This window comes from Poecilia reticulata, chromosome 13, assembly GCF_904066995.2.
Source record: "Poecilia reticulata chromosome 13, P_reticulata-male-v2, whole genome shotgun sequence".
Lineage (NCBI taxonomy): Eukaryota > Metazoa > Chordata > Actinopteri > Cyprinodontiformes > Poeciliidae > Poecilia > Poecilia reticulata.
In genome coordinates this window covers 7,952,937-7,979,206 of record NC_088842.1, presented here as the reverse complement: position 1 = coordinate 7,979,206, position 26,270 = coordinate 7,952,937, and the positions used below count along the sequence as shown (strand labels likewise).

The following is a 26,270-nucleotide window of genomic DNA, read 5'->3' as shown; positions in this document are numbered from 1 at the left end:
TAAGTTCATCCGTGTGTGTGCATGTGTGTGTGTGTGAAAAACAACTCACTGTGGTTTCCCCTCAGCGATACATGTCAAATCAAGATTGTCGCCCTCTCTTGTTAACCCATCAGGATATGTCACCACGATCTTCACCTCAGGTTTATCTGGAAAAAAAACCAGAAGAAAACAGCAAATGACATCTAAAAATGAAGCAAAAAATAACAGATTTTTATTTTCTCCTCACCTCCAAGTAAAATACGATTTGTCTCTAGAGTGAACTCTGGAGTGAAATTCACACCAAAACGAAACGAAAAAAAAAAAAGATAACCCAGCTACGAGTGAAACGCAGACGACGATAAAATGATTGTTCTATGTTCTCATTACACATCCAGTCAGTTTGCCCTACCTTACAGCAAAATGTGTCTGTGTGTGTGTGTGTGTGTGTGTGTGTGTGTGTTGTGTGTGTGTGTGTGTGTGTGTGTGTGTTTTTCCCTGACTCTCTTATCTCTGGACGCAAAAGATTACCAAAATGTCAAGCGGTTACAGTCAACCTTTCTCTTTTTCCTTAAAAGGTCAGACAAAACAGTTATCTACCTTTTAAAAAAAATTAATATTCGACAGACTACAAAAGACTAACCTAACCTTTCTTTGATGCCTAACAGTGGTAGGCAGCTTGCATTACCTCTTTAATCAATGCGTTAGACAATAAAAAATAAAAAATCATCGGAAAAGCAATTTTGCTTTTACCTGAAATTAATGTATGCTATTAGACAAGACAGCAGCTTACATAGAAACTGAGTTTTAATTATATTCCAAAGATTTAATTAAAGCTATGATTTAATGGTAAGAGCATATGCTGAGCTTTTAAGGGCACATTATGGGTATTAAGAAGTTACTGCACTTTATGCTTAAATTTAGACATTACAATGGAGCTCAGCTTTTTACACTAGGGACAGGCAAGATTATGAAAAAAAAAAACTTGTCATAAGAATTTGTGGCACTTCCTGTGATTACTGGAGGCAATCACAAAAAAACTTTAAAACAATGAGGTTTTTACAAATACATCTGTGAGAAAAAATATTGTGGCTTCTTCAATTCATATAATACATGAAGTGATGAACAGCAATAAAAGTTTCCAATAAAGTCATATTTCTAATATTTATCGATAACCTCTGGAATGTTACAGTAGAAGTGGTAACACCAATCAAACCTTCAGATTTTGGAGTTTAACAGCATCAGCAGTTTGTTGTCATGACGATGAACCACAAATTATCCAATTATCACATATCTTTAATGTATATCAACCAAAATTAAAATGTCTACCTATCCTTTCAAGGTAAGGAGCGTGTCTTATTGGATTTGTTGAAAAGTTCTTCCAACACATTTGTGAGGTCAGACACTAATGTTGGACGAGAAAGACTCTCCTCTCCTCTCCTCTCCTCTCCTCTCCTCTCCTCTCCTCTCCTCTCCTCTCCTCTCCTCTCCTCTCCTCTCCTCTCCTCTCCTCTCCTCTCCTCTCCTCTCCTCTCCTCTCCTCTCCTCTCCTCTCCTCTCCTCTCCTCTCCTCTCCTCTCCCGGGTTGAGAGCAGAACAGTCAAGTTGATCCACACCAATCTTGCTGATAAATGTCCTTGAATGCTCAATAAAATCTCACTTCCTGAACTTCTCTATGCTGGTCTGTAGTCACTCTCTACAAAAAGTCGATTACCTCCCTGCTCTTTGTGACTGAGGATGCCCTGACCCAACCGTGTGGCCTGGTGTGGCTCACCGCTTTGTTGCAGTCGTTCCCAATTGCTTCCACTTTGCTAAAGCAGCAACAACAGTCAAGCGACCGTGGACTATTTTGTGGCCAGAAGATTTCCACCTTGGATTAATTGCCCAGGATGCATCTCATCATGGTACTATGCTGGAATGTCCTCAGTTAACCTTTTCTAGGAGCTACATTTTATATTTAATGTGGCTAGGGAAATGTTTGAAACAGCTGAATTCAATGATTTGGAGGGATGACCAAGTACTTTTGGAGAAATAGTGTAGGTCAAATATGTTTCAAGTACACAACGTGACACATCAAAGATTTCGATAAATAAAAATGAATTTGTTACAATCTTGTCATTCTGTCCAATCTAACAGAACTGTTATTTACATTTGGAACAAGTTTTGAATTCATTATTGGGGTGTTGGGCTCTTGCTATTTAATGAATCCACTGTCTACATGTTGAAAATGCTTTTTTTTTTTCTATGCATTACCTCACTCGTTAAAAGTCATGGGTTCTTTTTCGTATCGTCGACGAGTCGCCAGACAAAGCACTTAGTCGATCTCTGTAGTTTTTGTTTTTTCTTCCTCAGACTGAGCATTAAGACTTCAGATAATTTTATTTACCAGAACCATAATGCAGAGGGTGACTATTCAGTCTGTGAAAAACCTTCTGCGTACAGGCTGACACAAGTTGGACCAATTCTGCCTTTTTACAAAGTGTTACGCAACGCATTTGATTGGTCTGCGGTGAAAAGATTAGTCCATAATTAACATGTTAAAGATTTGCATACATTAACGGAGTCGCAGCTTCAGTCTGTCACATTTTGGTGAGAGTAATCTAGAGAGTTACTGTTTTGCCCTAAAAATAGAAAAGCTGTTTCCTGCTTGTTTGTCAAAGACAAAAATGATTATAAGTCATAATTATTCTGTGCAGTTTAGCTTAAAAGTTTATTTACAGTATACAGAAAGTCTTGAATTTATGGTTGATTTTCACCAAACATAGAGAATAATATCATACACCGGCAAAGAAATGTACACTTCAAAGCAAATTTATAATTCCTCAATAATTCTGAATTCTTGGCAGAAATTAAAGAATAAACTTAAAATATTATGTTTTCTGGTAAAGACTCTGTTTTTCAACAGAGTTAACAAAATTGTAGCGAGGTTGAGGTCATTGTTTATGGAGGACGAATCAATAAGCTTAACGTTAGACTGTTTAATCCGTTCAAAATCAATTGCATGTATTTGGGATCATTCTACCTGAAATGTCTCTCCTCAAAATGCTTGACGATGCAAAACGAACCAGCTAAGTCTATGAATTCTGTGACGAAGAATAATAAATTATCCAAAATTATGTAATAAAACCTCAATAATCAAGCACAAAGGCTGACCTACTGGGTAAACTGTAACAAAACACATACACCAAATACAGAAATAAAAAGAACCAGGCGCACATGAGAACGTCTAAAAAGTTTAGGTCAGAGATGTAAGAGTGGATTTTCAAAGTAGAATTAAAAACTGCTATTGAAAGAGCTAATTAGGTCAGGAAAACATCATCCAGTAAGACAAAAACAAAACTGTGACAAGTACGGAGCCTTGTGGTACACCCCAGAGGAGACTAACTTCTGAAGGACTTTAAACCAAGCATTAAAAAGGTTGTATGTATATACATGTAGATCCATTGTAGATGCATACTTTATTTTCCCTATAAGGGGAATTTGTCTGGGACATATTTTCCCTTATGGGGACAATGAAGTATACATCTGTCATATTTATATATTTGAATGCATTTAAATGAAAGAAAGTCAGTATTAAATGCAAACTTGGCAACCCAGTTTGTGTTATTGTACAAATCAATTAAAGTAGTGTGCTGTCTGTCTGTTCATTAATCTGGAGAAAATATGTTTGAATTAATCAATATTAAGTCTACACTGTAAAAAAATTTATAAAATAACGTCAGTAATTTACAGTAAAATGCCAGAATTTTGTCGTATAAATATGGTAAAATCTGTATTTATACGGTAAGATTCTGGCAAACACAGCTGCTGGTATTTTACCGTAGATTAGAGACTTTTTTCCTTCTTTTTTTTTTTTTACAGTGTATGGTGAGTGTAGAGTCAGTAAGGACAAAGGTTGAATGAACTATCTGAACATACAGCAAAACGCCAAGTTATATTTGGCACAAATTGATTCTATCTCAAATATCTCTGTGCTGCTTTTGTCGCTTTAGTTGTTAAGTCTTTCCTTTATTTCACAGTTTCTGTTTTCCAATACTTTTAGATGAAACCTTTAAAGCACAGAAACACCCAGGACTTTCTCCACTACCGAACGCCAGCCCTCCAGAGTCCAAGCATACGACCCTTTGGTTGTAGCCCTTTAAAAAGAAAAAGAAGAAGAAGAAGAAGAAGAAAAAAACAAAACATGCATTTCTGGGTCACTTACAGAGCACTTCCAAGTGTCTTTGAGTCAGAAGGTCCTTTACAGCTGGATGGTCAACGATGCAGTCCACCGGCACTCCATCATCCTCCTTGGTGACAGAAAACCTCACCCGACTGGTGACGGTAAACATCCTGTCATACGTCTCCTCGACTGTTGTTTCAGCTGGAAAAAAGCCGCCGCACACAGAAGAGGAAATAAAAGTTACTGGCCGAAAAAAAAAAAAAAGTTCAAAATCAAATCTCCAATCCCCCCAGCAGCAGCAGCAGCAGCAGCAGCAGCTGGTAATGGGCAAATAGTCATAGCTATTAAGAGCATATTACCTGTCAAAGTGAAGTACTTTAAGATGGCATTTACATTTAATTTATGATTCGGTGATGCGGTAGCCCGAACGAGACTTCAGAGGATTCAGACGAGCCCCGAGGCCTTCGATTCTGACGCGGGAGCGGCCGGGTCATATCGGGTCCGATAATGAACGCTGGAGGCTGCAGCATTGTTGGGGCTAACCCCGCAGTAATCTGCTGCCCACTAGGCCCGAGGCTGTCAGAGGGGCATTCATTTAGAGAGCATTACAATGCCAGAGGGGCATCGCATTAGCCGCGGTGCTGAGTGTGATGGTTTACCCGCACTTAATGAAGTGAGGAAATAATTACAGCCCGACGTTGACCCCGCAGCACACTTCCATTTCAGCCTCGTCACGGGGGAGAGCCCCGGCCGGGACCTACGGAAGGCGGGAGAGGAAAAAAAAAAAAGAAAAACCGTCTTGTTCCACAGCCGATGATCGCCAACACACACATATGTGGCCCCCTTTGACGGATATTAACCCTGCGTAACATACACCCGGCCCCGTGAAGGAACCTGCCCGGCATAAAATTTAAAGCGCCGGGATCAGCGAGAGGCCACCGCGCTCGTAGGCATTAAATTTGACGGCTCTGCCGACTGCAGGCGCGAGAACGCGCCGTTTGGAAAGCACACTTGGCGGAGTAATAACTGTAAACAAATCTCTTATGTTTCCAAAAAATTCTTCCTCCCCCCCCCCCCCAAAATGAAGAAAGACATTACAGAAGCACGGAGCACATACACTACCGCAGTCATAAAGTGTTCGTGTTATTTCATGTTTTATTGCTCTGGTTGTTAAACGTAGCAGTCTGAATGGGAGCATTACTTAAGAAAACTACTTGGACCAGGCTGCAATCAGCACAGCTAATAACGCTGAGTGAGAACACACACAGGACGCTGCTGTTTTAAAGCACCGTCTCACACTTTACCACCCATTTTTCACATCTTGTCAGTTTTTTTTTTTTTTTTTTTTTTTTACATTTTATAGCGATTGAATCTGATACAACAGCAGAAAGTAACTACTGATTATTATTCTTACATTCAAGTTTTAATACACATACCCGGCAGACAGGGGCAGTATTATGTAAAATCAACTTGTTTTGAGCTTTTCATCATCTTATAATGTTATTCCGTCATCAAAAACATACCAGTGTTGCCTTGACTTTCTCGTGCGTGTTTGAGAAATCCTTGAATCTCCCGTGGCAACCACTCAGCTGGTCAAAACGCCCGGGTGGGCCTAGCCCCGCCTTTAAGGAGGAAGCTCCTCCTGGGAGCTGAAGTTTGCAAGCTTCTGAGCTTCCGCCTCACTCAGCTCCTTCAGACTAGCCAGCAGCAATTAGCAAACACCTGGTGGAACTGTGTTTGCTATCTGCTGAGCTCATTATACGAGCTCCTTCTCAGTGAAACACTGGTAGAGGGTTAAATAAAGGAGGACTTCCTGAAGGCGGAGTTTCAGAAAGACCAGGAGTTTCTTAAAGAAACAGAGGCCCAATTTCAAGGTGTTAAATTACAAGTCAAATTTCCTTTGAAGTCATATTTGATATATGCAACATTTTTATAGCAACTGGAGGTAACATAGTTAGTTGATTGTGCTAAAAGGCTGGAAAATACATAGCACTCCCGCTTTAAATCAATCCAGCCCAACCAACTGCCTCAAGATATCATTTATCTGGTAAAGAGAAGAAAAACTGTGCACTCCACACATCTAGATTTAAGAGGTGAGTGGGAAGAAGAAAGCCATTCATTGTAGGAAGTCCTATGAAGTGCAGCTTACAGCTTAGCGCTGGCTAGATAGGGGTCACAGCAAACATGTGGAAAAGCGGTTTCTGATCAGATGCAAACAAAATGGAAATTTGTGGATAACATGCAAACAGATCAAAGCCAATGGGAAGCTAGATGGGGCTAAATGTAGGGCAGTACTCGAAGAAAAACCCATTAGATGCTGCAAAAGACAACGACCTAAACAGTGACCCGCCCCAAAAGACTTGCAGCCGCTGTAGCTGCAAACGCTGGCTCCACAAACTATGGGGTGCTGTTTTTCTTTCTTCTCCCGATTCTTTTTTGACTATGGCAATTGCAAAGAGGGAAAACTTCGGAAGTCCCCAATCCTCAAGCCAGTCATCTTCTATCAATTAAGTGCTTCGCCCCGAACCCCGGACGAAGGAGAAGCGGCGCGCATCGGGCCAGAGAAGGACTCAAATCTGAATGCAGCAGGAGATTTTGGAGTTGCAGCAGAGATGTCAAATCAAACGCTCTCGTGAGCATCGAGCGCTGATCAATCCCAGAGCAATCAAGCATGGCCGTCTTCTCAGGGTGACATTTTCTTTCACTCAGACTCTAACCCGAGTCGTCTGGCTGCCAACGCGCTGCCGGGGCCCCGTCCGTGATCGAGCTGTCTGGAGACGGCTGAGACGAGCGCGACTCCAGCGCCGGTAAAGCCGCCGAAAATAAATACAATACCGGAATTAAACTCGCCACACCCACCGAGAGGAAATGAGAGAATATGAGTCGTGTCAGTAGAGCCGGAGTTTTACAGGAAGGTTGTAAAGTTAGCTAATGCTGAACTTGAGTAAACTGGCTCTAGTAGAGACAAAAGACCCACAGAGGTCAAAGAGCATATTTTAAAAACATAAATATAATACAATAAGGTGCACACTTAATAAATATTAGATGTGAAAGAACATGTTGGAAGAACAAATACTTTCTAGCAGCACTGCAAAAACATAAAATCTATTTTTGGTGTAGTTTCGTGTCCAAATATCTTAGTACACTTGAAAAAGACAACACTAACTTACAACTAACTTTTCAGAAAGATACAGGAGCTTCATTTAAGACAGTAATTCCTTAATATTGACAAAAAAAAGAACCAATTCCATTAGCAGATTATTTCACGTGTAACATGGGCAAAATGTCTTGTTATAAGTCAATGGAACAAGTACATTTTTATTAACTATCGACTTGAAACAAGTTCCCATGTCCCGTTGAAAAGTTACCCGCGAGTTGGTTTTGTCTTATTTCAAGTGTAACAAGTTGTTTGAACTAGAAAATAGGCTAAAAAAGTACTCGGGGGTGTTTTTGTGTTTTTGCAGTGAGATCAAAAATGCAGTCAGCAGAGTGAGAAGAGACATAAAAGATAACGGGAGACCTAATCAGAAGAACGAAAATATGAAAGCAGTTTCAGATTGATTTTTCTTTTTAAAGTTAATTTCAGTAATTCAATTCAAAATATATGCAATCGAACTCGGTTGTGTTGTTTATATAAAAAGACATATGCAGTACTTTTGCTTTACTAAATCAAATCAAGCATTTGCATTTTACCTAAATTAGGATAAACAAAACTGTTTCACAGTTTTGACCTTCAATGTTCATTTTTAAGAAGTTACTTTCATGTCTTTGGTACTGGGTGGGGATGCCAGATTCAAACAGTTTTTGGGTTTTCTTCCACAAGATTCCCACAATATTTTTGCAGGAATTTGTCGCATTCCTCTTGTAACTCAGTCAGGTTTGTGATGGCAACTCCTACATACCGATATATGATAAAGCCAAAGGTTGTGAATGAAACTTTCAACGGTTTAAAAAGTCATAACGTGATCATCTGGACAAATTGCTTAAACAGCGGTGTTGGTGAACTTTTGCCTTTATTTAAGCTTCCTCAAAAATTATTATTATTCTGGCATCACTTATTTGTAATTCTACAACAGATAAAGTGTAATTTTGTGTAAGGTATTTTTATGTCGACTTTAAACCACTGCTACCTAGAAAGTACCTAAATACTGCAGCAATATCAAAATAATAATAATAATACCAGGGTCAAATGGGAAAGAAGTGGATGAGACATCACCCTAATGAAACACACCAAAAGCAACGGAGATGCTTCATTATGAATGATGCGACATTAAGCTCCACAAAACACACTTAATTTTTTTTATGTCAAAAAAAATAATTCGATTATACAGCAGCATCTATACCAGGATGAGAAAATATGAAACAAAACCTCAGCAAGGCTGCAAGATGTTCTCAGATTAACATTCAGTGACTGTGGTTGAATCAGCTTCTGATTGGATCCCACAGAGGTGAGGGCGGTCAACCCCAATGAGACAAGGGGGGCGGGTCAACCTTAGGTTTGGTGTATTTATTCCAAAATATGATTCCTCAAGGTCAAATACGAAACCAAGCTCCAGCTCTTTGAATTAAAAATGAGTCGGAAAATCTTTAATCAAGGTTCTTTTTTATTTTCCGTCTTTCCTTTTGATAGCTTGAGGATTTTTACTGAATACTAATTGTCGAGTTAGTCGAAACTCTTTTACGGCTCAATCTGAAATTGCAGGTTTTTTAACCTTTAGTTAGATTTTTTTTTTTTTTTTACACACAGTTTCTTGAATACTGTTACCCTTGATCACAAGGACAAGAAACAATTAAACGCTGCTGTCTAATCCCATTTTTTCCCACCTTTAACAATAGCAGCATCAGATGAATGGTTTAGTCTTAATCAGTTATTGTACTGGGCCACCGGTTCTGCACTTCTTCCTTCCCTGTGAACAGCACCGGTGCCTCTCAATGAAATATAATATTTGAGTACTAAATATGGCTGTGTGTGATTATGCAAACTAAAGTGAAAGTCGCAGGTTTAAACTTTCTGTTTACACGTCTGAGAGACTGCACCTCACTAAAATAATGATTCTCAAATTATTATTATGTGTGTCTCTTATTTATTGTTTAAACTCATAAAAAGGAGTGAAGTGTATTGCTGGCTGCTTGCATTGCTAATAGTAGCAAGAAAACCCAATTCTTTTTGATACTTACAGCAAACCGGATGCACTTTTTAAGTAGGTTTTCATGCCTCCTCCTTTGTTTTTGGTGTATTCAGTTGCAACTTTACAGTGACACATATTGGCATGGCATATTTTCTAAAATATTCTAAGTAATCTCATATCGTTTAAATTAATGAGATTAGGAAAACAAATATTGTTAAATATGAATGATATGAATACAAACATGATTTATAAAGCTGGCAAACAGCACAAAAGTTAGATGGACAGTTCATTACTTTTATTCATTTATTTTTAATCACTGTTGGTAAAAGCAATATTGACTTGTAAAAGAATAATTAATGTCAAGGTTCCAGCCATTTTTCTTCTGAAGAATTATCTCAGACTTCAGCTCAGTGAAGAGACCTTCTCCTCTTGCGATATCTTCGGCAACGTTAAACCTGACGTTCGTCTGATGATCGGCTCGCGGCCTGCAGACGAAAGGCGGCGTGGAGCCGGGATCTGTGGGAAGAGCGCTTACCACAACAGCCAATCAGAGGGAGAATCCAACTCTTCACCGTTTCTGATTGGTTTAGACCATAATATGGGCCCAGGAAGGCACAGGAAGATGGAGTTGGGGTACGACTTCACCATTTTGCTAGGTGTGCTATTGAGAAATTGCAACCAAATTGATCTGACTCTGTACCGAGTATACTGAAAAGCACATACACGTACTTTTTTAAAGAACTTTTTGTGTGATTCTTTATATCTGGTGCTGCTGTTACGCTTGAATTTCCCCTTTGCAGGTCAATAAAGCCTGTTTCTATTCCTATTCTGTTCCATTTTTCTTACCAATTATTTAGTTGAAGGCAAACGAAGTTCTGAATAATCATAGTGAGGAACAGATGATGCTGCTTATGCAGCTGCTTTGCTGCAAGTGTTTTATGTCATAAACAAATGCCACTCAATCAATGCCAGACACTGTTCTTCACGATCAAACACATGAAACACAGAAGTTAAATAATTAAATATGTAAACCCAGTGGATTTCATTATTACAGTCCTTTCTTATCATGTTTATTTTGCCATTATTTTATCATATTTTATCATTATTATGCCAAGAAGCTTTATAGAGACATGCGGTAGTGATATGCAAATATGTCTAAAATGGTAAAACGTTTAAAAAACAAATATTCACAAAAGAGTGACATATTTTGAAGTATTTGGTTTACTTTAGATATGTACAATTTTATGATTGCAGCAAAAGAAAAACAATCCAAAATCCACGTTCTATGAAAATTTTAAATATCAAGCAGGACCAATAATGCATAAAATGCCAACAAGTGAATAAAGACGTCCATGTATTTAATTAACGCGGTGCCACATGGAGGCAATTAGCCTTTTTCAGCAACCTTCAGGTAATCCTCATTGAGATGTCTCTTAAATTCCTTCTGACAATACTCCATGGAGTCTGTGTGGAATTTGTTCCCATTTTTTCCTTCCACTCAACTTTCCACAAATCAACACTGTGCCAAGTCCATTTGGTCCTTTTCTCAAATGGTATTAATCGAACACTGTTATTTCCACAAGAGACTGTTTAATTTTAACTAATCTAAGTGTTAAAATTACTCGTGAAGTAACTTTAAAAGAGTTCAGTTGAGGAGGCGCCGCACAGTCTTGACATAACTCAAATTTGGTACCACTACTTGTGAAGAATGTCTGTTGGGCCCTGCTATAAACTATAACATGGTCATGACGTAAGATTTATTTTTAAAAATAATGTTATGCAATGTTCTAAAATTTTTTGACTAGCATGATTTGGGATTTTCTAGTAGGAAATAGTCCTTAAACAGAAAAAATGCTTCAAATATATCACTCTGTATAAATACTTTTTATATCGAAGCTTGATTATATCCTAACTGAGTGGGAAATGTCAGATTAAAAAAAAAGTCAACCTATTTAAATTCAGTTTGAGCAATTTATTTCTTTGCTAGCATTAAAGCTACCCTGTTAGCTAGTAGAGCTTGCAAGGGCCTATAAAGCATCACTCTAATTATTTTTCAAATTAAATTTTGATTATATTCTAACTGAATGGGATACATCAGATTTAAAATAAAAAAATCTGCCTATTCGAGGTCAGTTTTGTCAATTTGTTTCTTTGCTAGCATTAAAGTTACCCTGCTCGCTAGCAGCTACAGTCAGTCAGGGCCTATAAAGCCTGTACCAAGTGTGCCAAGGAATCACAGTATGTGCGGGGACTAATGAATTGTTTAACAAATCCTTAATAACAAGTAATGTGTGATTTGTAATTGTTATGCAATGTTTAAAATGTTTGTAACTAGCATAGTTTTGGGTTTCCAGTATAATCACCAAACTAGACCAGAAAAAATACTTTAAATACATCACTCTGTGTAAGTATTTTTTAATAACATTTTTATTATTCTAACTGAATGGGATACATCACATAAAAAAAAACAAAACAGCTAATCCGAGGTCAATTTGGTCAATTTATTTCTTTACTAGCATTAAAGCTACCCTGCTAGCTAGCAGCTCCAGTCTGCCAGGGCCAAGTGTGCTGTGGAGTCCGAGTACAAGTACGTGTGGGGACTAATGAATTGTTTAGCACGTCAGTAATAACAAGTGATTTGTGTTTCCTGGGGTACAAGGGGACGTGACTTTGTGACTCGCTTTATGTATCCACTGCCACTGTGGATTAGCCCTGCTCAGCATGTCAGTGGCATTTTGCTGATCTAACCATCCTGTTGTCTCTCCCTCCCCAACACAACCCTCTACAACTCATAAACAGAAATTGACTTTGACTCCTGTAGGGAACACTGGAGGCACAGATGGCATTTAGCTTCAGATTTGCTCTTGTCTAAATATTTCATCTCTCAACAAGCGCGATGTATCCTCTCCATTCTAATACATATATAATTTGACAACAAGCTCAGAGACACTCGCTCCGCGTCAGTACAATGTGACTAATATGAACCTCGCCGTTGCCGTACAATAAGTTTATAATGAATAATTGATAACACCTAATCATAACTGAGAGGTAATAAGATTTTTTTTTCTCTTTTTTTTTCCCCGCCACTCTCAGATTTCATACCGCCTTTTTCTGCAGGCAACAGAAGGCACCGAAATGAAGATAAAATGTGCAAATGAAGCTTGTTTACCCTGAGCGGCTGGTTGGAAGCAAATCGGAAAGACTTAAGAGTTGAATTCTTTTTTAAAACATATTCCATCAGCCAGTCGAGGTGTAGCGAAAATGTTTCCGGTAAATATTTAAGCAATTTTAAATCCAAACATTGATCTCTGAAATGAAAACTACAGTGCGAAAGTTACTTCGAGGCAGAGCTGAATTTGCAAGGAATGCAAAGCAGCAGCAACTTGAGTGCGGCGCCTTCAGCCGTATTCGGCATGACAGACGGGATGATCTTCACGTGTACGTACGCCAGTCAACATCATCAGTACACAACGCGTTTATAGAAAAACTCCTTTTTTTTCTTCCTTCTTTTGTTCACAAAGCAGGAGCCTCCAGAGAGGCCAAGCAGACAGGCCAGGAGAACGTGAAACTGACCGAGGGAGGCTGTTATTCCACCAACCTGTCAGGTCGTCCTCCCCCTTCATCCATCTGATGGAGGCGGCCGGCTTGCTGCCAATGGATATGCAGGTGAGCTCCGTCTCGTTCCCCTCGCTGACCACGTCCTCTCGGCTCTCGATGATTGGACTGCCTGGTGGGACTGACCACACAGCAGCGCAAACATTCAGACAGACGTGATCAGGGCAGCGCTTGTACACACATTTGTTTTTGTTTTGTTTTTTCTAGTAAGGCAAGAAACGATTAATCGGATCAGTCGCAGTGAATCGATTGAGTTAATCGTCAACTAATTCAGTGTTTGATTAATCGTTAACCTGGGGTACACACACTTCAACAAAAATCTTACCAAGTACTTCTGATCTAGTTTTTATAGAAACTTAAAAACACTTAAAATAAGACAAAACTAACTTACATGTACATTTCCAGCAAGATATAGGAGCTTGTTTTAAGCAAATATTTACTAAATAGTCATAAAAACTAGTAGTTATATTGGCAGATTATTTCACTTGTAACGTTTTGAAAATGTCTTGCTATAAGTGAAATTATCTGCCAATGGAAAAAGTACTTATATCACGATATTAAACAATTATTTACTTAAAACAGGTTCCTAAATCTTGCTCAGTTTAGTTCAAGTGTACCGAGATATTTGCACTAGAAACTAGACAAAACACATTGTGAGATTTTGTGCTTTTGCAGTGCATAGTAAAAAAAAAGGTAGTTTGCTGAAAAAACCCCAACTCATTCAGAGCAGTAATTTAATCAAAGCTGTAAAATATACATTTGTATTAAAGATGAAAACACCTTTATCTGTAAAGTTTTACTAATATCCCAACAAGTGGCACAGTTGAGCTTCACCCGATTCAAATTCGCTTAAGGAATGCCACGGTACCACATTTCATGCAATAAAATGTTTGTTTTCTTATTTAAAAAGGAAATTTAATTGTTTATTTTAATCTTTTAATGTATTTCTAGTATAGTACAAAAAGCTTAAGGCGGTTAAGTGAAAAATCTGCAGAATGTACCAGTGTTTTGATATGATTAATCGTCGGAATAATCAATCGATTAATTGATAACTAAATTAATCGTTAGTTGCAGCCCTGTCTTACAATGGTAAAACTTCAAGACTTCATTTTTACAAGCATTTCTGTTTTTCCTCTTTATTTTCTCAGTTGGTATTATCAGGAAATTATTGAAGTTTAATTTGGAATCAATGCTTCAGCAAACAAAGATTTAATTTTCACCGACATATGGGGCTCACTTTCCATACTGTGACTGAAGTTTCACAAGTTTTTTTATGTTATTATTTTCTGAAATATCGAGATAAAGGTCAACAAAGAATTTGTGACAAATATTTAAACTGTGGCCAGAATTTAGCCAGACTTGGAAAACATCTTTTTAATGGACTTCCTGACACAATTGCTCATCCAGACTGAATCCTTTGTATATATTTGTGAAACAACATATTAAGATGCAAAAACGAGGCTTTCCTGCACTTCACGCTGCCAAAAGTTGTGTGTGGGCGACGAAGCAAGAAGATAAACACGATGTTGCCCTGTGGACACGGGTCACTGCGCCTGTCCAGAACTACTACAGTTTTTCCGGTTAAAAAAATGGAGGATAATATCTGTTGCAATTAATGTGATCAAGATCGATCAGTACAGCAATCAGAAAATGCTTTTCTGGATTCACACTGGCTTTGTTGTAGCTTTTTTTATTTTTCCTTTTTTTCAGACAGGGTATATTGTCACCACTGCAACTGGAGTGTTTCTTTTGCAGGAATTACAATACCTGAAATGCCATGGCGAGATCCTTTCCCACCTTCTGACTTTCACTGAAAGCCAGGCAAATTTCATGGGATTTTTTTATTTTTATTTTTTATTTGGATATTTCACCTAAAATATGAAATGTGTTGAGAGAAAACTTCCAGAACAATCATTTGAGTTTTTTTTTTAACAGACATGATGCATGCACTGAATATGTATTTTCATTCCTGTTAGACATTTTTTTAATAGAAAATATATATTTTTAAAAATGACTAGGAAATAACTCCCTGTTGAAATATGCATATTTGTATGGTATAATAAGCACGTATAGATGATCAGAAATTGGACTGACTTAGAGTAAGTCGTTTTTACATCTTAAAACCCGACCATTTTCAATAAGCAGCAATAGCAACATAATATGTAATATAGTATTTTTGAATGGAAATCAATTCAATTTCAATTTTCACACATGCAAGGCTATTACTTTTCTAAGATTAAAAAAAAAATCTCATTGCTGCCAAACATTTTAATGACTAGAGCTGGATTCCAAAACTTCTGCATGTTCAAGTGAGTAATAGTGGAGTCCTAAACTGGAAAGAAAAATAATAAAATTAGTTGCCTAAAAGCCAAGGAATAGTAAATTCAAATAGTTAAGTGCATTAAGTAGTGCACTCAATCACAATGGCCCCTATGCATACTCACTGCATGAGACACCAGTGTGGACATTTTACATTTTACAGCAGAAGATATCAGCTAGCAAGTAATCCATTAGGTCGATAAAGTCTGGATCAAAGGAATCCAAATGTGAACTCTTTGGATGGCACTTCACATAACATGTCTGGCCCTCAAATACACCAAACTAAAAGTGAAGCTTGAAGGTGAAAATCACACGTGGGCTGTCGTATGGTAACGGTAAACTACTTCATTGTTTGCAATGGCGAACAATGAAAAAAGGGATAAATTGTGTTCTTGAGAAGAATCTGAACTAGTAAGACAAAAGTCCGAAACAAACCACCAATGAAACGTTTTCACTGGTTTGAGAGATTCGATCCAATTCAATTCAGATATACTTTGTTGATCCCAAAGGGAATTTAAATGTTGTTTTAACTCGTATTACTAATTCAAGATTCTTTAGACAGTGAGTAAAACTGCTAGAATGGGTCAGCCATTCGCCTGCCTGGATCCTTTTGAAATTTCAACATTTGAATGTTTATCAGAAGGAATATCACCAACAAAAACAGCTTTTTCAACAAATTATTTAATGTGTTTGATAGTTACTCATTGAGTCTTTCTAATTTATTTCACAAATACCTTCATATTTTAAACAGTAAAATTAAAATAAAACCTACATAGGTTCTGCTAAGCCATGTTTGTCCGATTAAAAGTACTTTTTGAAAATGATTTGTTTAAAGCATCGTAAATGTTTAAACTTCCAAAATGTTCACATTGCTTGATACTTATTCCACCCGTTGTTAGATAAACTGTTTTTGTTCCATTTAACTGGATGTCCTAATTATTTTTCCAAGACTGTAAGTCATCTCAAGATCCTCCATCTGGTGTTTCTTGACCTCTGGTGGAGTCAGGACGCCAACCTCGAGGTTCGCAGGATCAGCCAACTTGCTTTTACATACTTGCCTGAAGATTGGGTCAGAGCTGGAAGACTGAGGCAACAACTAAACATTTTGCACCCACACATTACATTGTGCTAAAACGAGTCCAATTTTTGTATGTAGAACTCATGTTAAAACCGGTCTAGTGTTGAATTGCGACACATCTGGAGGGTTATACAAGCGTTGAAACAATAACACAGTAAATCACGTACAGTATTAATCGCGTAGTTTCTCTTATTAAGGCATTGCCAAAAGATTTTAAGGCACAGTCAAACAGCCCTATGTAATTGCAACCTGTGTTCACTCGGATGTAAACACAGAATCAGGCCCATTTCCCGACCCCACCTTGGATTAGTCATCACAGCTAACTTCACGAACTTCATGTACTTGAAAGCAAAACGTCACTTGGGGGTTTAGGGGCTGAAGGCGGGAGGGGGGTGCTTATTTCAAGAACTCTTGAATGCAACCCCCTTGATTCAGAAAAGAAGAAGAAGAAGAAAAAAAAAGGGGGCTAGGTTTCAGTCGTACAACTGGAGTAATTACTTTTAAGTGCTTTTAATTCCTTTCAATCCCCCAGGATGTCTGCATGTATAATAAAGCTTAACTAAAGTAATTTCTCTCCAAAGCATCAAAGTGTGGCACAGCTGACTCTCAATGGGAAATCGTTGGGAGCAGCCAAGTCAACATTCACCAGGATTCACAGAGTCAACACAGCTGCCAAACCAACGCGGTCTGAGCCATCAGTTTCAGCATCTGCTCCTTTTTCGTTATGCTGTTGAGCACCGCGAGAGCCTAATTGGCTGACATTTTGTTTCAGTTGCTTAAGATAACAAGATCAGAGATAACTATTATTTCATATTCACCGCTCACAATGGAGCGACTCACAACGAGAGTGTGGGTTTTTCTTTTTTCTTTCCTTTTTCTTCTTCACACCCGTGTGTGTCCTCACACCTTACCCAGAACGGTGATGTCTGCGTAGGCTTCCTGAGGAGGATCTGTGTAGAGCTGGCACACGTAGCGTCCCTCGTCGGAGAGCGATACGTTGGACAGAGACACCCGGAGTTCGTTGTCAGAGAAATTCACCAGCTGGAACCGGCTGTCCTTGAGAGCTGTTGGGGATACAGAGAGCAGGGACACAAGTGTGAGATGCGCGGGGTGAGAAGAAAGAAAACAGGGCGGGGGGGCGAAAAGAAGAGAGGAAGGGATGAGGGGGTTGAAGGATGAAGAAGGAGACTCTATCAGGAAATCAGAGAGAAGAAGGGAACTGTGGGCAGGAGGGAGGCAGAGCGCTGCCCTTTATGCGGGGCTTTCTCCTTAATTGAGTAAAAGAAAAGTGAGTTTCAGAACGATTTCTACGAGTTGATTTATAAAGTACCTTTACAGTCCATGGAGCACTCGCAAAGAAAGGAAAAAGCACGAGGAGTGTTCATGAAGAGTCCTAACAAGCTAAGAAAGTCTTAAAACGGGGCCGAGGCTGGTCACGGATGGCCGCGCCGGGCTCACACACAGTCCTCTGAAAGTAGAGAGGCATTCAAACATACATAATGAATTAAATCACAGAGGAAGCACAGACGCCCCAAAGTCCAAATCAAAAGCAGCCGGGAATCTCTGCACTAAATGCCTCCGCGGATTGTTCCGGACTTCCTATCTTTCGACGTCGTCGTCAAACTGGGTTAGCCGACTCCGTCTCGCTCCGACTTCCTTATGCTCGCCGCTTTTCATTTTGGGTCAGCCCTCGTCCCCGAGAGCTCCTTTCCATAAGCAGCCTGGGCTGATTTGATTGGGGAGGCCTTTTGATGCCTTGACCTGCCTTCTTTATCAAGTCCTCTCCGCATCTGTCGAGCTAACGAACGCCACTCGGCCCCCGTTTGAAGCGCGGGGAGAGTTTATTATTCCCTTCAGGCTTCACACTTTGCATTATGATCATTACTTGAGGTCTCCGGGTGGCGTCGATATGAAACCTTATTCCCTCAACATTATCTTAAGGCTCTTTGGAAGCCTGCACTTTGAGAGGCAAGAGCATCTGCTGCAGAGGGAAACACTCCATGTCTGAAATGATGAGTGCAGATTGCAGCATATGACTCCGTGACGTATAAGAGGTTGATTGCTTAGATAAGAGCGCCAATAGATACAGTTCCTGTGCATGCATTCATTAAGTGCATACATGTGACGCTAACTGTGGGATGCTAATGATTTATTTGCACCTTTGATTTTCATTCAGTCGTTTTAAAATACAAAAACTGGATGCAGAAGTTTTTCTATATATTGCATGTTTTCTCTAATCCTCACAATCAGTCTCCAAAGTACTTCAAAATCAGTATTGTCTTAATGTTTGTAGGTTCGGCAAATTATGAAACAGCATCCTGAAGTCTCTTAGAAAATTGTCCCAAGGATGACAAATTGAAGGTATGAATGTACCAGTAGGTGGCGCTAATATGCAATATTCTCCAGTTTGCCAAACAAAATGAATAAGATGCGATTTACAAAATGATACGGTTAGCTTACCAAAGACCATGATTTGTCTGATTTGTTAGACCCATATCTGAGGTTGAGGAGTTGTTCGTAGCTTTTGCAAAGAATTTCATTGGTGGCTGTGATCTGAAAATGTTATCTTTATTTGAACAAACAATATAATTTAGCTTAGGCAGGGAAATGTTGGATTTTTTCTGCTTGGAATATATATTTTTTATAAATGTCAATTTGTTAAAAGGGCAGAATTATGTTTATTCCAGGCATGGTGCCATTTTATAGCAACCGTCCCGACCCCACTAAGTGACAAGGGTGTACAGAAAATGGATGGATGGATGGACTTTAACGAGATGCAGCACCTACAAATTGGGTCTACGTCTCTTTAAGAATCTGTTGCTCTTTCTGACACTCCCTCTTCAGGAAGTCATCACAACAATCCTCATTGTGCCATTTACAATAACTGTGGTGGAGTGAGAAGCAGCTTATATGATGAGCTCAGGAGACGCATAGTTACACCAGGTGTTTGCTAAATACTGCTGGCTAGTCTGGAGGAGTTGAGTGGGGGAGTCACAGAGGAGTACTGCTCTGTGAGGCGGGAGCTGCAGCTCCAAGGAGGAGCTTTGTGACTGCAAGTGTTTAGGCACCACTGAATGGTTGCCATGGGAGACTCAAGGATTTCTCAAACGTGCATGAAAGAATGAAAGCAAATCTTTGAGTATGTTTCTGATAAGGGAATATCATTATAGCATAATGTACATAATACTGTTCCTTTAAAGTCGTTGTGGTTTACACACAAGTTTCAAAATGGCTTTCATGTCTTTATGCTTACTAAGTGAATCACTTTGGTGTAGGGCACTGCAACAAGTCTAAAGAAATAGTTTAAAAGACCTTCAGAGGAATTAATCAAAAATATATTATAGATTCAACACAATCAGAACTGCTGCATGTTTCCTGCTCTCTAAGTTGGTACTTGATTAAATCCACTGTATGATCAGTTTTCTACCATAACCTTCCACAAATTTTGCATGGACTCTTTAAGCCAACACGTGTCCTGAATATGTAAAAAAACAAACAAAAAAAACCCAGCCATAACCATTTTCGAAATTGAGCTAACCTGCAGGGCTCTGAATGCTGAACATCACATTTGTTTGCGAAGTACCACTTTTTAAATATTAAGCCTTTGTAACACAAACCCGGAAACCTCCCGGAAGGGGGGGAAATGCGGCTCCGCGTTGCCGTCCATGCCGAGGTCCACTTTCACTGATAAAAGACTCATTTTTTTCATTCCGGATGACAACCGCTGCCGGATTACATGTCATTTTGGATATATCTGGAGGAATAAATGTCTCACCCTAACAAGGCGCGCTCGGCTCCGACCGACCCGTGACATAATTTATCTTTATTTGCTGCAGCAGGAATTTGTTTAAAAGAAAAAAAGAGCCCTCCACTGCGACTGTAAAGCCGATACTCTGCTGTTGTTTGTGTCTTATTCCGAGGCGACTACTCGGCTTGTCAGCTCCCGGTGTGTCTCTGTGTCTCTGCTGTTTGCCTCCTCGCGCACAAAGATCTGCCACTGTGTCAGGGCAGCCATGATGACAGGTAACAATGCCACCAGCTTGGAGGGTACAGAGGGGGACGGGCGAGGGAGGGGGGGCAGGTTGGTTTGTGCAGAACTGGAGGTCCTTTAGGAGCCAGGGGCCTAGAATAGCATTGTCGACGGGGGGAGTTCGCCAGACCCCATTACGAGAAGTACAAATACGCAGCAGAAACCCAATAACACTTAATCCGCCCGTCGCAAAGTCTGACATATATTCACATCCAACGGTGGATAAACAACTCAGTTTGGTTTTTTTCTTTTCTTTTTTTTTTGTTATTGACGAAGGAGATGTATTGACTTTGGCAGAGAAAATGACATGTTTGCAGGCTCACATGGCGCCGCTCAATATAGAACAAAGAGGGAAAGGTTGTCCTAACCTCCTGGCAAGACTTCTGTAACTGTACAGACTCATCATTGATCAGCGGGCACGATGAGCCTCCTGATTATTGTTTCTTTTAATCTTTGCCGTCTGAGTAAATAGGAGCACAGACCCCGATCTATACTTTCATAACACTCCTCTCTCTCTCTGCTCTGCCGCGTTTTTTGTTGTTTTTTTTGTGGGTGTTTTACACAAATGTGACAACGACGTGCGCTCAGACTCCCCCGGCGAGAGGACCGAACGCACGTCTGGCTACCTGGGCCTGCGAAATAACAGCTGGGAAGCAATATAGATTGAGATGAACGGTATCTCTCGTTCACCTTCAATCCTGGCTCGGATCCAGGGTGCTACGTGAAAAAAAATGCAAGATAGAAAAAAAAAAAAAGAAAGAAAAAAAAAATCTTGGTTTAAAGCATAAGTATCCCATATGCTCATGCATAATCATAATGCCCAATATCCCTAATCTAAGAGATTATTGTAAAAAACCCCGACAAGGACACAAAAGTATTTCCATTACATAAGCGCTGTGAATTATCTCTTAATAATCTCGCAGCATTCGAAGCTTAATGACATGTGTAAAAGAGCCAGAGAGTCAAGGACAGATGGAATCGTGTTTGCACACCAAATCCAAGCGAAAGCCGCAGCTGATCTTGTCGTCATGTCTGACACCTTTACTGTAGTAAAACCACAACATCTCCTTCAGTACCAGGATGCACTGATGGTTGTACAGTAACCCACCTGCTTAGAGATGACTTTAATTAGTGGTAAATGGAACGCCGCACAACATGCTCCATCTGCATTCATTTGATGATTTTGATGACGGTATTTGACAAAATGTGACGTTTATTGCTCGTTTCATAATGGATTACTGTTATGTCTTCATGGTGGAAACCCCTTTTTACTGCCTCGTTGCTGAAATGTACTTTTCAAATAAGCCTGACTTAATGTTCCTCTTGTGAAAAACAAACAGAAGTATTCAAAGGAGCACAAATAATAAAGTTCACTGTGGCTATGGACAATATTTAGGTTTATAAGCTGAACTGTTTTTTTATTAGTTTTTTTTATACTTTGGTAAAGACTTTTGTAACTTATTTGTGTTCTGAAACGTCACCATACACAAAAGGTTTTCACACCTCTTAAAATGTATGTTTAAAAAATGGTAGCTTAAAAAGAAATCACAATTCACAATAAGCTAACTTATTGCCATGTAATAATCTCACAATGGAAATTTAGCAAAAGTCAAATCTTTAATTTGAGTGCAAAAATCATTAAAAATTAAGTTAATTAAATATAGTTCTGAATAAAAAATACTGCTAACTTGCAGCCACTGTCATGTCTGCCTTACATTTCAATTGTTTTATCTCTTGGTAAATAATCCTCCAGTGATGCATTTAATGCATTACTGTGCATTAAACTCTATATAACACACAATTTAAGCCCTTGCTAAGGCAGGCAGTCATGGGCAAAAGTCCATAGTTCAACGTATTTCAAATGTGTCACTGGATCAGTAGTTACACAGCTACTACAGATGTCGCAATAAAACAATAATTCACAATAATATTGCCTACTTCTGATGCATAAACTTTGACTATCATAATTAGGATTCACTCACCTCAGCATGCTGTATGCTTGAAAGTCACCAAGTATTATACTTTCTGATTAGCTCCAATAAATGATTAAGTGACAATTTAGGGCAGGGGTCCCCAAACTTTTTCCTGTGAGGGCCACATAACTTTTCCCTTCTCTGGTGGGGGGCCGGAGTCAGTTTGCAACAGAAAAAGTGTGACGATTGCAGGAGTGCCTAAATGTAAATATGTATTGTTTTCCAGAAAGCACAATCAAATAACCCTCTCTGGGTTCTTCACAGAACAAAAGTCAGTAAATAAATAATAACACTATTAATGAAATAAATAATAACCAAATAACCCTCTCTGGGTACTTCACAGAACAAATCCAGGAAGGATTATAGTCTGTATTTTCCAAACTATAAGCCACACCCCCAAAGTTTGTTTTTTTAAACCAGTAAACATACACATATAAGCCGCAGATATCTCTGCCGCTCCAGGTTTTCAACAATGATGCAACAGCAGCAGAGGAGGGCGGACAACCAAAAATTGAGTAATAACAGGTCAATTGAATATCACATTTATTACAATTGAAAAATAAAAAGGTGCCAAGTTTAGATTTAACTGGAACGGTAACTATAGCAGTAAAAGTGCTGATCCTTCGTGTCTGCTACTAGCATGTGCTAAATGGAAATGGCCGCTTTCTTCTTCTTCTTCTTTAGATTTCAACAGCAGCTTGCATCCATTATTGTTGCACTACTGCCATCTACTGGATCCTAATATCTATATCTCAAATTCTCATAATGATTCCAGTATTATTTAAAAAAACGAAAAATCTTCTTTTTCCCCTCAATGCTATTTAACTGATCAACAACATTTTCAAATTTCAATTCCCTATTAAAACCTAATTTCGTTTTAATGGGCGCTTTTTTCTTTTATTTCCAATTTTGACTTCCAATGATTGACTTCCTGCTAAAGAGCCCCCTGGTGGTTGAAGAAAAGCAGCTTACAGTCCGGAAAATACGGTATATGAAAAAAAAAAATCTGAATGCTCTCTGGTATTGTTCAGGGGGCCGGACCAAATGTGGAGGCGGGCTGGATTCGGCCCGCGGGCCGTAGTTTGGGGACCACTGTTTTAGGGTCTCTATTAGAACATTTAAAATTAATTTTCTGATTATCCTTAGATATGAAAAATGAATAAAACAGGATGCATGCAAAGCGACACAATCCTGAAAGACATGACGAGCTTTTATCTTCACAAAACTGTTCGATCTGTGTAGTACATATTTTAACCCACCGATAAACGTGGCAAGATAGCAGACAGTGTGATGGTAGCTTTACAAAAAAATCATCTACAATTTAAGTAGGACAGCTGTGTGATACAGAAAGAAACTCAAACCTTTTCTGTGTTTAGAGGCAGAGAAAAAAATTTGAGTAATTGAAAGTGTGACAAGTAGGGCTGAACAAGGACCCAAATTTGTCTCGTCTCGAGGCTTTTGTACATCATTTCAACAGAGGCCCCAATAATTGCAGAGAGTGCTGTGTGTGTGTGTGTTCTTTAATAGCGGTTAATTGCTTTTGTTATAAAACATAATAGTTTAAAATACTTGTGACATTTTGTGTTGCCACATTTGGGAAAGTAGCAGCAGCTGACTCATTTTCTGTATGCCACCTAATACATTAAGACAAATCAGCTTGGTTATGTTTAATTGTAGGTGATAAATGTTAATTTAAGGGTGAGACGATGTAAACTGCGGCATCCTCGTCCGACACCTCGTCCATGGTAATGAGTGATAACTGGTAACGATTTCCTGTTTAATTGCTGGTAATAGAATAAAAATTTATCACATATGCAAAACTAAATTAAGATCTGACATTTTTAAGACAAGTATGCACTTTTAATAATTAGCAACTGATATTCAAAGAAGAAAAGTACCCTAAAACATAATTTTCTACAATAAAAATGGTCAAATGGTGTATACTACGGACAATATTACTTGGTATGAAACAGCACTATGAGATTTTAAAAAATGACAGTTTCGTTTGCAGGAATATTTCACATAAATGCGTGCCTGCTTTTTGGTAACACAGAAAAGGACAGAGTGATGGCTCTTTCTTACTCCAAAGACCCGCCTTCAGTAGATTAGCTTGATCAAAGTATATGTGTAAAGGCACACATATACTTTGATCAAATGATGCTGTTTTTCTCCAGGAGAACAATTCAAAGATGAAGGAAAAGGAAACAATTTGTACAACGGTGACAATACGGAAGTATTTTTGGTGCCAAAGTATTTGTACCTTTTAACTATGAAGTCGAAGTCGGAGAGAAAAAAGCCAACAGGAGTTTTGCAATTGTACATTTTGTAAACTTTCACAAATACAAAGCAGCAGCTATATCACTTCAAATTCTTGACTCTATTCTTGACACTGACAGTTTTGCCCCTAAATGATTCCAAACAAATGGTGCAAAAACAAATCTGCATACCTGTGTCAGACAAAAAAATAACTTGTGAATATTTGTTTATCCCTTAGACACAAAACTACTGTTACACCTTCACAGATTATTCAGTGCGGATCGCAAATTCCATTCTACAAGTCACAACGTATAAAAGGCTTGTAATAACATTTTTTTTTTGTAATAATATTTGTTCCCAAACTAAGTCCGGTATATTTGGAGCCAAGCTAATTCAAACACTTGTATAAACATTTTTTAAAAACATTTTTCTTCTTAACACAGATACAAGTCAGCGACTGCAACTATACAACACTGGTATTGCAAATCACAAATTCTCTTTTAAGAGTCACTTTGCTTCTTTTTTTTTTTGTCACACTGAAAGTGAAACAAAACCGATTTGTTTCTTGTGGGTAGTACGTATGCCCGTACAGCAGGGGGCGATGCCAAACTCAGTATAACAAGCCAGAAATAATTTCCATTCTGATGATCCCTATTTTTTTGAAGGGCATTATGTTGTACAAAAACATCATAATCCATTTTATTTATGGTTCCAGCTTTAAGTGGTTTTTATTTTGGTTTCATTTATTGTTTTTGGTTGTCGTGTTTTATTTTGGATATTTGCATTGTCTTCCAGCTCCGGTGTTGTGTTCTTTACAAAATGAAAGTTTATAGGTCTTTGAGGGGGGAAACTTACATTTTCATGGCATTATCAATATATTATTTGAAAATTGTCTCAAAACAATAATATTATCAATAATCGCAATAATTATTGGAACAATTTATTGTCCAGCAACATTCTTTATCGTTTTACTTTTTATTTAACAGAATGAAAAGGCCTCTTGGAACCATAAAAATAGGGTGAAACAAAGTAGAATTTTCCTTCAGACTGAAGCTAAAGGATATTTATATTATATTCTATATATTTTCGATTAAAATGTGATTAAATGTAATCAATTAACTACAGACCCTCAACTCATTATTATTATTAATTGAGTCCCACTACTGTTAAAACGGTAAATGCCCAGTACGTGTATAACGCTTTATATAGGTTTAAACCCTCACAAATAAAACATGGACTGTTTATGAGAAGAAAAGTGAGACTTTCAGCTGCTTCCATTCACAGCCATTTTCCATTCACAGCCTTGGCGGCTCGCTGGTAAGAAGCACCCTGGTGCCATGAATGCGTATTAGAATCATAATGCTGGTCAGAACTGGAGCAGAAAGCACTAATTTGTCACTGCAGTGAATTACAGGCGAACTAGACTCTATACTGATCATTTTTGAATCCCGGGAGGAGACGCTGATCTGTCCTGACTTTCTCCTCCCCACTGAATAAATTACCATGTAAATCTTTACCTCATGCACTCCCACTGGAGTTGGAGATTTAGCCACGACCGTTGTCATCTCGCGTGGCCCTCGTGTCATACATTTATGCTCAGATTTTGTGTTTGTTATGTAACGTCACCGCTCTGGCAGATTTAGCTTCATGCTAGAGTGCATCTTTTTTACATATGTCTTGCCGTCATGGAAATAAAAGCACTGCGAGGTACAAAACCGAACGCAGTTGAAAA

General features: G+C 38.7%; 1 protein-coding gene across 3 annotated transcripts in view; it reads right to left on the bottom strand.

Moving 5' to 3' along the window:
* The window catches only part of cadm1b (cell adhesion molecule 1b), a 251,591-nt gene that overhangs the window by 48,269 nt on the left and 177,052 nt on the right, over positions 1–26,270 (bottom strand). For all 3 annotated transcript variants that reach the window (XM_081614188.1, XM_081614187.1, XM_017308156.2), the window contains 4 exons: positions 17,191–17,343; positions 12,866–13,003; positions 4,181–4,339; positions 50–146 (listed from right to left, as the gene is read on the bottom strand). In XM_081614188.1, the coding sequence (XP_081470314.1) occupies positions 50–146; positions 4,181–4,339; positions 12,866–13,003; positions 17,191–17,343 (547 nt within the window). The remainder of the gene's footprint in view (positions 1–49; positions 147–4,180; positions 4,340–12,865; positions 13,004–17,190; positions 17,344–26,270) is intronic.